The following is a 17917-nucleotide window of genomic DNA, read 5'->3' as shown; positions in this document are numbered from 1 at the left end:
ATCTCTATCTTTCCTCACCCCACAAAACCTCGAGGGAAGGAAAGACAGGCTTAGGAAATCATTCTGATCCACCAACACACATTGGCAGCACTTGGAAAGGAAAATGGCTTTGAACAGTCAGTTTAAAAAAAGTTTTGGGTGCTCCTTTCTTTTTCTTGAACTAAACTTCAAGACCAGGTTCAGGGAGTTTTTTGTGTTGTTTTGTTTTGTTTTTCCTTTGTGCTAAAATCATGCCACTTCCTAAAGGGAAGTAAGAGCAAGAAAAGAGTCAAGCAGGATGCCTGTGGTAGAGACTGTGCCGGCTGAATGTTCTGGATTAATCCAATGTGGCCCCCCACCCCGTAAGGAGACCAGCTGAAACCAGGTCCATATATGGACCCGATAGGGGCTGTAGGGGGACAGGGCCATAGGAGCTAAGCATGTCTGTGGGGCAGGCTGTGGACTGAAAAGGGCCTCAGTCACCTTGTCCACAGCCTCCCTGTACAGAGGCCAGCCTGTCCTTTTCTGCTGCCAAGCGTTCATGAATAGCTCTCTGCTGATGACAAAAGAAGCATGTTTTTTATAAAACCTTCCCAAAATAGAGAAAAGCACAAAAAAGGAAAAAGCAATCGTCCATAATCCTACCACCCACAGATAAGTCCTCTCAATATTTTGGCATTTGTTCTTCCCATACTTTTTGTGTACAAGTTTGTTTTTATAGTTATTATTCTGAAAATGGGATTACAGTGGACATACATTTTTGTGGCCTATTTTTTTCACTTAATATAGCATAAGATTTTTCCGCATCATTAAGAATTCTTATAGAAAGTAATAGCTGCATAGCATTTTATCACATATATAATTGATTTAACCAGTCTCCAAGTTATATTATTTATATTGACCGTCTTTCACCCTTGTAGTCAACGTCGTGGGAATTAATCTAGGCTTATTTCTATGATTATCTCCTTTGAATAAATGTCTAGAAGTTGAGTTGCTGGCCCAAAGGGTTTGCACATGTTTAAGGCTTTTGATGTGTACTGTCAAATTGCCCTCCCGGAGGCTGTGCTAATTTACATTCACACCAACAGCACATGAATGCTACATGTTGCCCCAAGCCCTGGCCAATCATGGGTATTACACTTTTAAATCTATGCCAATATAAGTTAAAAATGTATGGATGTACGTATGTATCTTGTTTTAATTTAGGGTGTATTTTCATTAGAAGTACGGTCTCAGAGATTAAACTAGTGTTGATAAAGTTTGCGTAATTCTAACTGCCATCTGGTGGTAGAACTTGGAATTGCAGGTATAGAATTTAAAGAGATCACCAGCATTTGAGAGCTTTCAGATTCCAATTGATCCAGGGACAGCAGATATCATGGAATCAGGCACACACGGGAGAATTTTGAACTCAGAACATTGTCAGTCCAAGGTGGGACCTGCAGAGGACCCCTGGGCCCAGCATTCTTACATTAAGGGGTAGTAATCAGCATTTATGTTGATAAAGTGATTTTGCCATCTCATAAATAGCAGGCTTGGCTCTGTTCAACAAATCCAGAAGGTGTGTTGTGTACTAGGGTAGCACAAAGAGAATCAGACCCAGTCGCAGTCTTTGGGGAGCTATGGGGGAGGGGGACCAACAGCCAATTTGCCATGGGATAGAGAGAGAGGGACAACTAGGGGCCACTGTGACCTTCCTAGAGGTTTCTTCTCACAAACTCTTTTTTTCCACTCCAAACTGTGGCTTCTGTCTAGGATGAAAAGACCTGTCTCTCATGCAAGGCTCAGTATTGCCTACATCTTGACTTTGGCACAGAAAAAGTCTCATCATCTCCTATTTACAACATCAAAATCCTCACATTTCCTCTTTTTTGGTATTTGGACTTTTTTGACTCAGCATTGAGCTTTAGTGACTTTTGCATTTGTTTTACACCTTCAGAATACAATTCAAACATTTTTGAAAAATATGTATTTGGTAAATCTTCCAGGGCTTAAGATTTGTGTATTTGAATGTATGAGGAGAGTGTTAGGTTGTGAGGTACATAGAAATGATGAAACCCAGTGAGGGCCAGTGGTACAGAGGCCCTGGAATGGGGGAGCATGCCCACTTCAGAAACACCATCAGTCATTGTCTCTGTGCCAGGTGCTTTTCTGGGTCTTTGGACTAGCACCAAACAGGAGTGACAAGGCCCCTCCGTGAAGTGAGGAAGAGAGAAACAAACAAGTAATAAACCAACAAGATAGCTTCAAACAGTAAAACAGTAAAATGTGCTAGAGCAGGGGACGTGATGAGAGGGCTGACTGGGTGGATGGGTGGGTATAATTTGGATTAAATAATCAGAAGGCTCTTGGGGAAGATGACATTTGAGGTGAGACTTAAATGATGAAAAGATGTAGCAATCTTTTGGGGGGGGTGGTGAGAAATGCTCCTGGCAGAGGAAGAAGCAAGTGCACAGGTCATGAGGTAGGAACAAGTGTCATGTGTCCAGGGTACATGTGAGGCCAATGTGGCTGGAGTGAGCGAGCAAGTGCCAGGAAATGGTAGAAGGGGAAGTCAGAGAGGTCTCCAAGCCTGTGTGGGATAGAATCTTATAGGCCACGGTGAGAGGCTGACCCAGGCAGGAGGCCAAGGAAACTTGGCTCTGTGTTTACAGAAACTACCTGTCCACAGAGACAGCTGCCTTGACAAGGGCGGGGAGTCTCTCTCCTCCCAAGGGAACTAGAAGAAAGGACTGTCCACTCTCATCCCCCAGAAGCCTTTCCAACGTGCCTGGGAACAAGTGCACAGACCAAGTGCTTGCTGGGGGCATGATTGCCCGCGTTCCCACCCTGGGAGATTGATGGTCTCGGCCCTGCTGGACAGAGGAGGAAGCTGGGCTCAGACACTGATAGGACTTGGCCAAGACACAAGGCCCACCCGCATGGCAAAACCCAGATTAGCACCCAGCCTGAAGACTCTCCATCACACCAGCCACCCTATCAGTAAGCAGGTTATGGCAGCAGACCAGGGCTCAGACTGTCTGTGCATTGGCAGAAGGGTCTTCCTCCTCTCACCACCCAGAGAAACAGATTATTTGGGGTGAATGTTCTGTTTCTCTTCCTCATCCCTGTTTTTATCTGGCCCTGGAGCTCTCTCCCTATTCCACCCCCATTATCAAATTGTTAAGACCCTTTCCTGCTGTGCATTAAAAAAACAAACAAACAAGCAAAAACAGAAAACCAGTTCTAACTTAAATGAAGAAGAAAATTTCTTCATTCCACCTTCTTTCCTATTCCTCATCCATGTGTCTGTATCATAGCGATTATTAGAAATTACGGTCCCCCTCGTGGTGAAATGTCCAATTCCGTTTCCCTGTCCAGGAGCAGCTGAGTGAAGCAGAGAGACCATAGCCATGATCAAGTCCTTTTCCACCCCTGCCGATAGGCAGTCACTTGGCCCTTCTGTCCACATTTGCAGTGTGAGGCTTGGCCTGGATGAAAACATTAGGGATCGGATCTGTGCAGCACTTCAGTTTCAAAGTACATCCTATCCCTGGACATGATGATTTGTGCCCATTTTGTGGACTGAAAAACTGAAGCTTAGAGTGGCCATGCCACTTTTCCAGATCTCACAGTGGCAAGCACATGGGGCCTGGCTTCCCCCTGAAGACTCCCTAGACCTTCCCACACAGAGACCTTTATGGCACAGTGGGTAAGGCTGTAATGCATCCACACAGGGCCTCGGACCCCACAGAGGAAGGAGGAGCTAACTCTGCCTGGGACAAGGGGAGGCCTCATAGAAGAGGGACAGTTGGGGCATGTCTTGAGGGATGAGTAGGAGTTTGGCACGAAGACAAGGTAGGAGGCATTCCATGCAGCACCAGCACAGGCACAATGAAAACGGCAGGGGGCGAGATGTGGTCCCATGTGCCGGCGGTCAGTGACTCTGAGGGAGGGCAGGGAAAGGCGGGAAGATGATGCTGAGTGAGGGGCCCCCACCCACCCAGAGGGGTGTGGGCATAAGTGTATATTGGAAAGGCCTCCCTGTCTACAGGGCAGAGACTGGAGGAAGGGGGTCCAGGTAGAAGGCGGCTACAATAATATCAGGCACTGAAATAAGAATGTCCCAGCAAGGATGGAGTAAAAGGGGCAGACTGGAGAAATGAGGGCTGGCGGGAGTTGCAGGCTGGCTCTGACAGGTGAGGGACCAGAGCCAGAACTCCTCACGCTTCGCAGCACCCAGTTCCCCAAGCACCACCTATCTGGGGCGGGGACGGGGGGCAGGCAGAGCTGCACTGTCGTCTCCAGAATCAGTCATGGGGGCATCGACAGCCTAGGCCCCGGGGGACAGCATAAGCTCTGAGCAGAAATGTGGGATATGAGACAGGGCCTCTGCCTGGGACCAATTTTGAAATGAATAACTCAGACTGTTTGGAATTAATCAAGTGAACAAAAAAGGACCACAGGGCACCACACATTCATATGCTTTTTTGCACTCTCATAGTTCAAAAACAGCTTTGATTGTAATAATGTAATTAGTTAAATGATTCATCTGTAATATCCCAAATTCATCTGTTTTTAGATTTCAACATCCTACATCGCATTTTCATCTGACCCTCGCAGTGCCGCTCCCCAGCTCCCCAGATTCTGGGTGGAGCGGGGACGGGATGAAAGCAGATTTTCCGAGCCCCACTAATGGCCCCCAGATTGGAACCTTGGGGAGCCACAGCCGGACCCCAGGGAAAGGGCCACCGTGCCGGCCTTTCCTCCCTCCTCCCCAGGGTCCCTCGAAAGCCCAGGACAGGTGCTCCTTCACCCAGGCTCCTTGCCTTGGGCCCATGCTATATCCCATGTCCCTCAAGTGTCACATGTGGGGCAACCAAAGGACCAGAGGGCTGAGCTGCTGCTCCTGCCCCTGGTTCCCAGATGCCCTGCTTACCCTCAGCAGCCTTTTGCATCGTCCTGGCAGTGGCCCGGGAGCCCCCAGCCCCAGATACAAACCTCCAAGGGAGGTGCCGTCTTCCCACATCCAGCTCTGGGATTGCTATCAGCAGGGACAGCCCATGGGGGGCCAGCAGAAGTTGATCCTGCCCTTTGCAGGTGTGACTGTGACAACATCTTTGCTGGCCCCTCTTCCCACTTCCCCCAGGCAGCAAAGCACCCTCATCCCCCCAGGAAGAACATGTTCACAGACCTGCACTAGGCCACTGGGACAAACTCAGGTCTTCCAAGTAAATAGATTTGAGAGAAAGCAGTTATTTGGGGTATGAAGCTGGTCCACCCAGCTCCTCCTGAAATCAGGGATTGGCCCCCTGTCCTGCCCATGCAGTGGAGAGAAAGTGGGCTTTGGGGCTCCGCAGACTGTGTGATCTCAGGCATGTCCCTAACCCCTCTTCAGCCACTGGGGGAGCCAGGTAATTGACCCCATGAGAGCCCTAACACTGGACATACAGGCTGGGTTCAGTGACAGTTCTTGCTGCCGTGATGATCACTGACCCCAGCAGGGGGAGCCCTTGAGGCTGAAGGAGCCCCTCCCAGGGTAGTGTCCCCAGTGCCCAGCTCCCAGGATGTGGCCCAGGGGGCAGGAGTCAGCGGGTGCCCATGACAGCCTTCAAAAGGTCAAGAGTGCCCTCTGGTGCTCCCAGGCCAGGCACTAGCATCAGTAGGAAACTGGACATTCATTCATAGAAGAGTTCCCTTGACAGCTGGTTCACTCAACAAATATTTACTGTGTTCTCACTATGTATGAGGCACTTTGTTTGGCATTTGGGATACAATTAGTGAGAAGTACATCCAGGGTCCCTCCCCCCGTGGAGGCTGTGATTGAGTGGGAGAGAGAATAAAAATTCAGGGCCGGGAAGGAACAACAGGTTGCTGCGAGTATCTTTGACCTGGGCCTGGCCTGGTGGGAGTCGGGGCACCCCCCCAAAGGAAGGGAGGTGTGAGCCGAGGTCGGAAGGCCAAGTAGGGGCTGACAAATGGGAGCTTCGGGGGAATGTCCAGAGAGAGGGTACACCCAAGACAGGCCAGGCTGGGAGGGAACAGGAGAGGGGGGTCAGGGGCCAGCAGCCATGGAGTACCCAGCTTCATTGATCAAGTGGTTGCCTCACTAAGGGGCCACAAGTTGGAGGGAACTTGCAGTAGCATCCAACCTGGGAAGGTCCAGGCTTAAACAAAAACTTTGCAAACCTATCAGGCTGCCCAGGAAGCAGTGAGTTCCCTGTCACTGGAGGTATACAAGCCAGGGCTGCGTACCCACCTTTCAGGAGGGACATCTAGGGAGAGATTGGCCCCAGTGGGTCATCTTCCATACAAGGGCGGGTCCTTCCACTAATGGGTCCTCCCTTTTGGGCTATTCAGACCCAAACTCAGGGGGACAGGATGGCACGAGCCCAGCTGGGTAAGGGGGCACTTCAAAGATTCACAGACATCCTTCAGAGCCAGGCCTCTAGTGGGCACTGGAGCCTTGGGGACAGTCACAGTGGGGAGAGGAGGCATTGGGAAGACAGAGCAGAGGGTCAGTAACTGAGGAACTATGTGGGATGAGGGGGAGTTGAGGAAGACTTCTCAGAGATGACTCGTGAGTCTGGAAGGAGGACCATGGGGGCAGAGGAGGGGTCCTTGAATGTCAGGCCAAGGGGCACTGCGGCTCTGCCCTGAGGGTGGGGGTGAGGCTGTATTAGGTGCTGATGAAGCCAGAGAGGGATGGTGAGGTGGGAAGCGTGCGGGGTTTAGGCAGGAGATTTAGGCTTATGTCCAAGTCCAGGCTGGCCATGCCTGGCCTCCCCAAGCTTCAGTTTCTTCATCTGTGGAATGGGGGTAATAATGGCACCTGCCTAACAGGGCTGTGCTCAGGGTCAGTGACATCCAGATGAGAAGGCAAATGTGTATGTCTTTTAGTTCCACCCCGTTTCCTGGATTCTTACCGCAAAACTGGCCCAGCACATTACAGTCACACTCATCCAACCCTTTTGGGTGCCAAGCTCCAGGCTGGGCACTGTCATCTGTAGGAAACCATTCCATCCATACCACACCCACTTTCCAGAGGAGGAAACAGGCTCCAGGGAAGTTAAGCAGTTCACTCCAAGGTCTGCTGGGTAAAAACAAAACAATCAGTATGACCCCCACTCCTTCGCTGTGTAGGAAGGATGGGCATGTGGGGATAGGAGGCAGGGAGGCTGGTGGAGACTGGTCCAGAAGACAGGCCAAGTCCTAGGCAGGGGTGAGTGGGGGACTGGATGTGGACGTGGTTTGGAGAGATGGTTCAGAGCTAGAACTGCAGGCTCACGAGCTCATTGATACATTCCAGGGGCCAGCCAGGTGAGGAAATAGGGGAAACTGGCTGGGTGCAGGAGAGTGTAAGGAACAGTTGGGCTTGGGCTGAACTGGGGGGATACATGCCCCATCTAAAGGGAGCGCTGCAGCTCAGCCCAAGCAGGTTGATCATTACCACATCTCCTAAGATATCAAGAGAAGCTGGAGGGACTTCCCTGGTGGTGCAGTTGTTAAGAATCCGCCTGCCAAGGCAGGGGACACAGGTTCTATCCCTGGTCTGGGAAGATCCCACATGCCGCGGAGCTACTAAGCCCATGCGCCACAACTACTGAGCCTGCGCTCTAGAGCCCGCGAGCCACAACTACTGAGCCCACGTGCCACAACTACTGAAACCCGTGCACCTAGAGCCCGTGCTCCACAAGAGAAGCCACTGCAATGAGAAGCCTGCGCACCGCAACGAAGAGTAGCCCCTGCTCGCCGCAACTAGAGAAAGCTCGCACGCAGCAACGAAGACCCAACGCAGCCTGGAAGGAAGGAAGGAAGGAGGGAGGGAGGGAGGAAGAGAGGGAGGGAGGAAGGAAGGAAGGAAGAAATAAGTTTATTTTTAAAAAGAGAGAGAAGCTAGAAATACAAGTTTTATACGAAATCTTTGGATTCTTAAGGATTCCAACCAATCCATTAACAGTGGGTGACAACTGTGTCATCCATGGAAACCAAAGAGGGCCTACCCCAAAGCCCAGGGTTTCAGAGAGGCTGGAAATTCAAACGTGAGTGAGGATGGGAGGAAGCAGGCAAGTGGACCCACAGACTAAGGCTCAGGGCAAGAGGGCAGATCAGGAGTGTGGCCTGGGGCATCAGGGGTCTCTGCAGAGCACCCGCTGTCGCCTCTGTGTCTGCTGTGAGCTCTGTCAGTCACTCTGTCCCCTGGTGTCTTGGTAACGCTGTGTCTCAGTCCCACCGTCTGAGCTGGGCTGTCCCAGGCAGGCCACTCCCCTTTAGACTGCCTCCATCATGTAGTTCCAGCCACAATGGGACCGTCACCCTTCTGATCCATCCTGCTAGATCTTCACCCTAGCAGAGGCTGCCACCAAAATGGGTGCCTCAGCCTGTCTGCTATTTCCAGTGCCTTCCATCAGACCAGCCCCATGTGCCTGAGCTGGAGATGCCAGGCTAGAGGCAGCTCTCAGCAGACAAGCTCGATTCACTGATCCAGCTTCCATCCTCCCACACCCAACTGGAGTCAGGTCCATCACTACCCTTCACCCCACCCTGGAACAATTTTTCATGATACCTAACAGGGTAATCATGTAACAGGCAAATGTGTAATTTAAGCAGGTAGGGATCAGTTCAAAGGCATAGCACCATCTCTTCTAGCCACGATGTATAACGGACATACGTGTAATTGCTTCCAGTGCATGCAAGATATTCACTGAGCATGCCCTCTCTGCAAAATAGAAGCCAGCTGGCTTTCTGGCCTCACAGAACCATAGAGCTAAAGGGACCTAGAGATTTTCTAGGCCAAGGGTTACAAACCCAGATGCCCCTACAGAGCTGGCAGGTCACCTCAGCAGGAGAGCAGGCCAGGTGTGAGGCACAAGGGTGGGGTGGAGCCTGTGGCCCTGGGGCAGTGCCCAGCTAAAGGAGCACTTGACCCAGCAGGTATTGCCATGCATGTGGACCCAGGGTGCAAGATCTTCAGCTTTTCAAGAAAAGTCCATACTCCAGATGTTTATGTGAAACGTCACAATTTTTAAATGTTGCAACTAATTTGGTTAGTTTTCCTTTTTTTTTTAACTGCATGGACCAAACCAAACCTGGCTCCAGGCCAGCCCTGCCCTCCCCTGTACAGACGAGGAGTGGGAGGGGGCAGTGTGGGCAGGCCAAGGAGCAAGTGAAGGGCAGGGCTCTGACCTCGGCAGGCTCCTAGGTCCCCACCCAGCTAAAGCCCTCACAGCTTGCTATGAGTTAGGTGCAGTAGGTGACTGCAGAGCCCACTCTACAGAGGGCCCCAGATCCCAGGAAGGGGATCCCCAGGAGGAACCATGTGCCACCACCCAGGCACGAGCTGCAGCCAGGCTGGACGTTAAGAAGTGGGGGTCCTTTCTTCCCTTACCCTACGGTGGAATTCAAGTCTGGGAAATTGCTAAGCCCAGACAGTCTTGCTGTGGCCCATGTGTGTGCAAACAGCCTGGCCTGAGAAATCAGAACCACATGGTGCTGACCTGCCCAAGGGGGCTGCCCACCCACTTGCCCCTTGCCCACTGGACAGCCCTGATGAGAGAGCCTTTGCACAGGAATGTGCACGTCCCAGGCTGGGACCCCAGGCCCCAACAGCCTTGTAATTTGATGAATTGTCAACATCTGGGCCATAATTACTGGGCCCTGGACTGATAATCCTGGTAAGCCCCCTCATCCAGGGGCCCTGTTCTGGTGCATTTGGAGGGCTCCATTCCCCAAGGGGAGCTGTCAGCATTAATTACAACCAGAAAGCAAGATAGTCACCCAGCTTCGGCCAGTCTGAGCATTTACTCCTGTCTCCGTCTAAACACAACCAGTGTACTGATTTAGTTCAGTTCAACAGATACTCTTGCCGACTGGGAGGGCTGAGCCATAGCTAACAGGGAGGAACAGAAGCAGCCAGCCCTGTGTAGAGGAAATGGTTGACACAACTTCTTTGCCTCAGGGTTCCTCCGAGGCTTTGTTCCTTGATGAACATTGAGAAGCTCCAGTGATGGAGTCGGCATACTCCATGGCCCAAACTTACTTCCCCAAGAAACCTCCCCTCTTTTGCCATACTCGTTAATATTTCTCAGAAGATGGCTCCATGGAACCCTGCTTAGGAAATACCCAATAGGGTGAAGGAGGGAGGGAGCAAACCCATGAAGGTAAGAGATGACAGCAGTGGCACAGCCTGGCGTCCCATTGCCAGCCACTAGGAAGGCCCCACAAAGGTCCCTCCCAGCACTGCCCACCCGAGAGCCAGTGCAGACTCCACCTCTGTGTCCACTTCCCTGTAGGGTCTCATGACTTAGGTTGGTCTGAACGAGGAGACAAAGGAGACTAACCTGGGACCCATGTTGAACTTGTCATTTGAGAGAAGGGCAAGACCTCCATTTTATGGTTGAGGAAACTGAGGCTCTGGGCTGCTCGGGCCCCTGAGCGAGGCAAGGGGCATGGGCCAGCACGGGGGCTCTGTCCTCCTGGCATGCGATTCAGCGCACCACAGGGTTTTGTTTGCTTCCACACATCCGGAAGCATCCTGGAGCTCAGCTGATCTGCACCAGGGAGGAGTGATTTAAAGCAGAACCCAGGCTTGTAAACAGCTGTGGGGCTTCGTGGAGGGCAGAAGGCGATGAAAACCTCTGGTGAATTCCACAGCTTTGATCAGGCAGGGGAGGGAGCCGGCAGGAACCGAGCGCCTCCAGGCACAGTGCTATGGCATCTGACTCTCAGGATCACCCATTCTGTGGAAGCTGAGGCTCAGAGAGGGGATCTGAACCCAGGGAAGGCCCAAGCCCTGCCTTCACTCCATGGGCTGCCCAGTGTCGTTCCTTCCGCTCCTCTGGTGGGAGACCCAGGGGGAGAAGCAGCTGGAGCAGCTGATGGTCGGGGAAGGGGAGGGCTGCCTTGATGCAATAAGACCCCATGCCACCAAGGCCATGCCTCCACCCAGTCTGGGGCTCTGCTCTTCCAGGTGGCCTGGCTTCCCAGAGCAGCCCCATCCTGCTCAAAACCAGCTTGTCAGCTGCTGGGGCACTCAGCCTGGACCTTGCCCTGCCTTGATCCAGCCTGACTGCTGGACCCACCCTGTGTTTGTCCTTGGCTCCCATCTGACCAGCCCCTGACCCTTCCCCAGAATGTTTCTCCTCCTCTCAGAGCACCCAGAGCCAGGCTTGGGCCTCCCTCCAGCACATGGAAACACCTGGTTCATAGGTGGTCCACACAGCCTGCCATCAGAGTTGCTTTGCTAAGACTCAGCCAGGCCCTGAGATGAGAGAGTCCAGTGAGGCTGGGAACATTGCCCTCTGGGAGACCCACAAGCAGAATGATGGCTCAGGCAAATCTTGCAGGAAAGAAACCTATTTCATAGGGTGTAACCCCTTATTTGACCATAGTATTCCCTTCCCCAGGCAAGCCTGTTAACACCCTGCAAGACACTGTTCCTTGGACACCAGTTTGGGAAAGGCAGTATGTAGAGGCAGGGTCCATCCTCTAAGGTTCACAGCCCAGGGCCCAGACTCCCCCAGGATAAGAGGGGTCAGAATCATGCCCCAGAGCTAGGCAGGTCCATCTGACTCCAATGCCAGGCTGTTTCCTCCTCCACCCCACCCTTTTGTGAGTCCTCTCCTCAGTGACTCCTAGTGACCACTGGTCACCTATCAGCCTCTCCAAGGGTCAGCTATTTCCCCAGAGAGAGAATTCAAGGGCCTGGGCACAGTCTTCTTGCCTAGGTGTCACCAGAGGTAAGCCCAGAGCCACCTCCTCAGACCAAGGCCATGGCTGTGGGTCAGCTCCACCCACAAGGCTGGGCCAGCACCCTCTGGTCTCTAAATATTTGCATGTGGGCATTCTGTGTTTGCCAAGGGAATCTTCTTGGCATCATATCTAACCACATACAGCTCCAATCTTGGGTTCCCAGGGAATTTGAGATGACTTTCCTTCAGCCCTGCGATGGGCGTTTCCAAGATTGCTGCTCTTAATGCCCCCTCTTGCCATTATTCAGAAACTACAAACTTTATTCATGTTTTTAAAACTCCAAGACTTGGGGGCCAAGGACTCTGTGATCCCAAATACAGGCAGGGCCCTGGGTGGGAAAATTGGTTTTCTGCCACTTACGGGGCTTCTCACAAACAAGAAAGCTGGGGACCAAGGCTGCACCATCAATGAGCCATCGAGGACAGTCTTGGAGTTGTCCAGAGTCCTGGAAGGCAGGATTCACTCTCAGGAAGGGGCAGCTGAGGTCTGGTCGTCAGAACGCTCTCAGAGACAGCTGGTGGCACTGATTTTTTCCCCTCTGGGGTTGAAGCCAAGGGAACATCCCCGGGCTCCCTTCTTCAGTGGACACTTCTAGAAAAGCAGGGCACCATGGCACTGCATGCTTCACGTCAACTGGAACTGGCCCTGGCAGAAGGTCAAAGTGAAAGAGGGTTCAGGGAGCCCTTGCCCAGGGAGAGTCTGCTCAGTGAGGGAGACAGATGTACCAGGAATCCTGGAAAGAAGGCAAAGCCTATGAACCTCCTCCCTAGGTTCCCTGGACAGCCATCTGTCACCCCTACTACCCTGTGCTGCAGGAGAGGGAGCACTCCATAGAGAGTGGGGCCTATTTCAAGCCCTTGGACAATCCCACTGACTCAGCTTCTCCATCTGCAGGAGGGGGCATGGCACCTGTCTCCCAGGGCCGTGGCAAGGGCAAACCCTGTGAAGGATACGGAGTCAAGTCCAAAGCAAACCCTGCTCTGTGTCCTGGCCTTTATCAGGGACACCTTGGACTCATCACGCTGTCCAGTTCCAAGGCCAGCTCATGTCGCAGCTGCTGGTGGTGACTTAGCAGTGAGGCCCGCTGTGTTCTCCCTCCTGACATATGAAGAAAAGAGCTTTATTTAGTTCTAAGCTGCACCTTAGTCTCCTTTTTTGTTTGTTTTGTTTTGTTTCTTGTGATGAGGACTTTTAAGATCTACTCTCCTAGCAACTTTCAAGTATACAATACAGTAGTGTTAACTAGAGTCCTCATTGCTGTACATTACTTCCCTAGAACTTATTTATCTTGTAACTAGAATGTTGTACCTTTTGACCCCTTCATCCATTTCACCCACACCCACACCCACCCCCCTACTTCTGGCAACCTCCAATCTGTTCTCTGTATCTATGAGCGCGGGTTTTTTTGCTGTTGTTTTGTTTTAGATTCCACATATTAGTGAGATCATGTGGTATTTGTCTTTCTCTGCCTGACTTTTTTACTTAGCATACTGCACCTCAAGTTCCATCCATGTTGTTGCAAAAGGCAAGATTTCATTCTTTTTTATGGCTGAATAGTATTCCAGTGTGTGTGTGTGTGTGTGTGAGTGTGTACCACATCATCTTTATCCATTCATCCATCGGTGGGCACTTAGGTTGTTTCTATGTCTTGGCTATTGTAAATAATGCTACAGTGAGGGTACAGATATCTTTTCGAATTATTGTTTTCATTTTCTTTGAATAAATACCCTGAAGTGGAATTGCTGGATCATAAGGTGGCTTTACTTTTTATTATTTGATGAACCTCCATACTGTTTTCCATAGTGGCTGCACAATTTACATTCCCAGCAGTAGCACACAGGGCTTCCTTTTTCTCCACATCCTCACCAACACTTGTTACTTCTTGAAAAGGAAGGAGCTTTACTTAGTTCTAAACTGCATCTTGGTCTCTTTTTAATTTCTGTCTGCATTATGGCTTCTTTTAATCCATGCAGAATAGAGAGGGGCAAAGTTTTCACTGTGTTTGGGCTCAGGTCAGCAGGATGGACAGACACATACAGGGCCTGGGCACAGAGTCTGCAGTGGCAACCACACTGGACAAGGTGACTGGGGGCCCGTGGGCAGGCGAGATCCAGTGGGCAATGGGACAGAGCAGGGAAGGTTTGAACAGAGGAATGCAAGGGCAGACAAGAAGGGAGAGTGGCCAGAGGCCAGACAAGACCACTGCCGTGGCTTGATTGCAGTGTGGACACAGAACTGAAGTGCCTGCCATATCAGCTCCAGACCCCCCTTCTTCTGGCTTCATGGCCTGGGGCAAGGCCTTTCCCTCACTGGGCCTCAGTTTCCTGCTCTGTAAGATGGGTATGATAACACCTGCCTTACACAGGGCTTCTGTTGTGATTCAGGCAGAGTGTGGAGGCCACCAATAGCCCCCAGAAGAGACCCAGGATGGGACTGGGCCCTCTGTGTTATGGCAGCTGAGAGGGCTACGCCAGGGTGAGGGGTCCCGCGTAGAGATGCCCAGAGGGACATGGCCCTGAGGAGGCCTAGCAGGGCGTGAGCATGGGGGGTAGATGAGGGGCAGGACCTACTTTTAGCGGACTGCTAAAGGGAAAAGGCTTTTCATATGGATCCAGGTCAGGACAGCCAGGAGTTGGCCCAAGGAGACAGGCCAGCTAGGACAGCTTCTGATGAGCTACAGATGGCAGGGACCGAAACTGCACCTGACCAGGATCCCCCAGGGCCTGGGCCCCCAAGACCTTGGAATGGCCCCACTCCCCCTCTCCTGGGACCCCAGCTGACCCCAGGCCATCACCCTGACATCCAGACCCTCAACTGAATGTGAAGCGAGTGGCCAGAAGCACTTAGGAGACCAATTTTCAGAATTGCCCTGGTTTCTTGCCTGGAGTGAGGCCCTTGAGTGAGGGCACCAAGGAGCAGTCACTCTCACAGCATCTGGGGAATCTGCAGATGGCTGTCTGCCAGGGCAGTCTGGAGACCCAACCAGGGAAACTGGCTGTTTACCACTGGACCCAGCAGGCAGGTGGACCCAGTCCATGGCACCCCCGTTGGATTCCTCTACACCTCCACAAGAGTGTAGACGAATCCAGTGAGGCTTTGTCAGGTGAGTGGACAGTGTGAGCTGTTGGGCAGTGGTCACCAGCCGTCTGCAGATACCACAAAGCCCCCAGACTGCTGAGAGGCCCCAGCTCTCTAGACCCACCCTTGTATTATTTGACTTTTGCCTTCAAAGACCACAGCAGTGCAGGGAGCTGAAAGAGCTTTCAAGACTCTTCCTGTTATGTCTTAGTTCAGGCTACTCTAAGAAAGTACCATGGACTGCATGGCTTATAAACCACAGAAATCTGTCTCTTCAGTTCTGGAGGCTGGGAAGTCTGAGATCAGGGTGCCAGCACAGTCGGGTTCTGGTGAGGGCCCTCTTCTGGGTTGCAGACTTTCAGCTTCTCACTGTGTTCTCACATGGTGGAGAGAGAGCTAGAGAGCTCTCCGGGGTCCTTTTTACAAGGGCACTAATCTCATTCATGAAGGCTCCACCCTCATGACCTAATCACTTCCCAAAAACCCCACTTCCACATTCCATCACATTGGGGGTTAGGTTTCAACATATGAATTTGGGGGGACACATTCAGTCCCTAACAAGTTACAAGTGACAGAAACTCAAATTCAAACTGGCTTAAGGAAAGAAATGTATTCACTGACAAACAGAAAGAAGTATGCAGAGGTAGTTTCAGCTTCAGGCCCTTTGCCTGCCTTTCTCTCTGTCTCTCAGCTCTGCCTTCCTCTCCGTTGGCTCTTTCTCAAGCCATGCGGTGCCCCCAGGAGCTCCAGGATTAGCCCCATCAGGAGAAAAGAATCCTCTTTCTTCTAAAACTCCACCATTCAAAGTCCCAGGCATGACACTCATCCCTGAACTACTCACCCTGGCCGAGGGAATATGGTCACATGTCCAAACCCTATGGGGTGGATGGGGGTGGCTTTGGAGAAGAAACGGGCTCTGTTATCAGAGGAGGGGATTCTGGACAACAAACAGCACAGAGATGCCCCCACCCTGAGTCCACGTGAAATGTACCCAAGACCATGGGCTCGGGGCAGGCTTTGGTCTCTTGTCACTCAGTTGTGCCTCTGGGTCGTAAAACACAGAAGAAATGCCTTTCCTGTGTGTAACCTCTGTGCTCTCTCACTGTCTCTCTCACTTTCTCTCTCTCTCTCTCTCGTTTTCCAGGGGCCACTGGGTCTGGATGGCAAGCCCGTAAGTGATAACAGGGCAGTTGTAGGTGGTCCTGGGATGGGGCTGCCCCTGGGGTTGGGAGTTACCATGGACGCCAGAGGGAAGGGGCAATAAGAACCTGGTTTAGCACGGAGAGAAGCTATTTGACCGTCAGACTTGAGTTTAAATCCAGCTCCACCACCTGCTGACTGTGCAACCTTGAGGAGGCCTCTTCACCTCCCCAGCCTGAGGCTTCTGTTTGTCAAATAGGCATATTAACTCTCCCCACAGGGATGCTGGGGATGCAAAGAACTGTGAACAGCACTGTCCCTGGTGTCCATTCAGCCCTCAAAACATAGAAGGCCCTCCCAGCAGACCCCAGGCACAAAGCATCCCCTCATACAGTCTCAAGACTTAGATGGTAGACATCAGGCTGAAGAGTTCTCAACACCTGGACCAGAAGCATATGGTCCACTGGCATCCTTAGCAGAATGAATAAGATGCACACAGAGGCAGCATAATAAAATGAATAATTGGATATGGATGGAAGTAAGGAAGGACAGATGGATGAATAGATTGATGAACAGATGGACAGATGGATGGATGAATGGATGGATGGGTGGGTGGATGGAAGAAGAGTCAAATGAGGTAATGAATCAATAATTGTACACACAGTTGGATGCATGGAAGAGCAGATGAGTTAGTGGATGGATAAATGCATGATGGTTGAGCAGACAAGTGAGTGAAAAAAAAATGAATGAATTAACAAATGATTGAAGAGCTGACTGATGATGGGTGCATTATTAAAGGAGGGGAAGAAAGAACCCACTACCTAGATGGATGAGTTGTTGAATGAGTGAATGAGCGAATCCATCACTACCTGAAGGGAACATGGATGTTTTGGGATGGAGGCCAGTGATTGAGGTCCCTGACCAAGAGTGTGAACCCCAAGCTGGCCCACCGCAGCCTGGCCCCCACCCTGGGGTCTCTGAGCTCCACAGTCGGTGCCTTGTGTGTGGCCTGACCCACTTCCCTAGAAGTCCTGGTAACTTGGCGAGACTGAAAGAGACACATTTCCCTGCAGCCAGAGAGTGATGGCAGCCACCATGGCCTGCAGGGAGCCACCTCCACATTCACACATTCACCCAGACCCTGAAGACAGTGACCTCCTCACTGGTACCTGGGCACAACGGGTGCTGAGCAGGGAGGGCTCTGTTCTCTGGGGGGAATGACTAGCACATGTGCCCCTGTCCAGAGAGGATGCCAGTGACCGCCCCAGTCTCCTGTCTTCCTCGTGGTGAGCACTGAGGCTCAGAGCTTCCTTGGGGCCAGCACAGGCAGCCCTCATAAAGGCTGATAGGCTCGTATGTTTTTTCACTCAGCTGCCCACAGCTCTGCTCAGCCTCACAGGCCCTTCTGCCCTCAAAGCCTCGGGGAAGATAGAAGGGGGCTAGCCTAGTGCTCCTCACTCACTCCTGTTCTTTCTCTATCTTCCTTCTCCAGGGACTTCCAGGCCCCAAAGGAGAAAAGGTAAGTGATGCTGGAGGCTGTCCAGATGCAGTAGGCTGATAAAGGAGGCCAGAAACCTGCCTTCAAACCCCAGCTCCAGAGTGTGACCTTGGGCAAGTTACATCCCCTCCTGGAGCCTTACTTTCCTCATCTGTGAAGTGGGGCTAGTGGTGCCTACCTCTTAAAATGGTTACAAGGCTTACATTTGACGATTTAAAGTACCTGGAGGGTTGAATCCGAGTTCTCCTGGCACCAGAGTGTAACAAAACTGAAAGCACAGTCTACCCAGAATGATGAGTTTCCAAAATAATCAATCCTGAAAAGGGGAAGGTGCTGGAAGAGCCTGTGGAATTGAACACTGACTGTTGATGGCATTCTTTGTGGGGAGGACACCCCCCCAGGAAAACAAATGGCAGAGAGCTAACCCTGAGATATTTGCAGCCCTTTGTGAGAAGGTCTTCCCTGACATTTGGCACTAAATGTCACAGTCAG

General features: G+C 51.7%; 1 protein-coding gene across 1 annotated transcript in view; it reads left to right on the top strand.

Moving 5' to 3' along the window:
- The window catches only part of COL23A1 (collagen type XXIII alpha 1 chain), a 370865-nt gene that overhangs the window by 329210 nt on the left and 23738 nt on the right, over positions 1–17917 (top strand). Inside the window, exons 6-7 of the mRNA XM_061188529.1 lie at positions 15932–15958; positions 17420–17446. Of these exons, the coding sequence (XP_061044512.1) occupies positions 15932–15958; positions 17420–17446 (54 nt within the window). The remainder of the gene's footprint in view (positions 1–15931; positions 15959–17419; positions 17447–17917) is intronic.

The sequence above is a fragment of the Eubalaena glacialis genome, chromosome 4 (genome assembly GCF_028564815.1).
Source record: "Eubalaena glacialis isolate mEubGla1 chromosome 4, mEubGla1.1.hap2.+ XY, whole genome shotgun sequence".
Taxonomy (NCBI): Eukaryota; Metazoa; Chordata; class Mammalia; order Artiodactyla; family Balaenidae; genus Eubalaena; species Eubalaena glacialis.
Note: the sequence above shows the minus strand (reverse complement) of the source record. Positions and strands in the feature narration are given on the sequence as shown.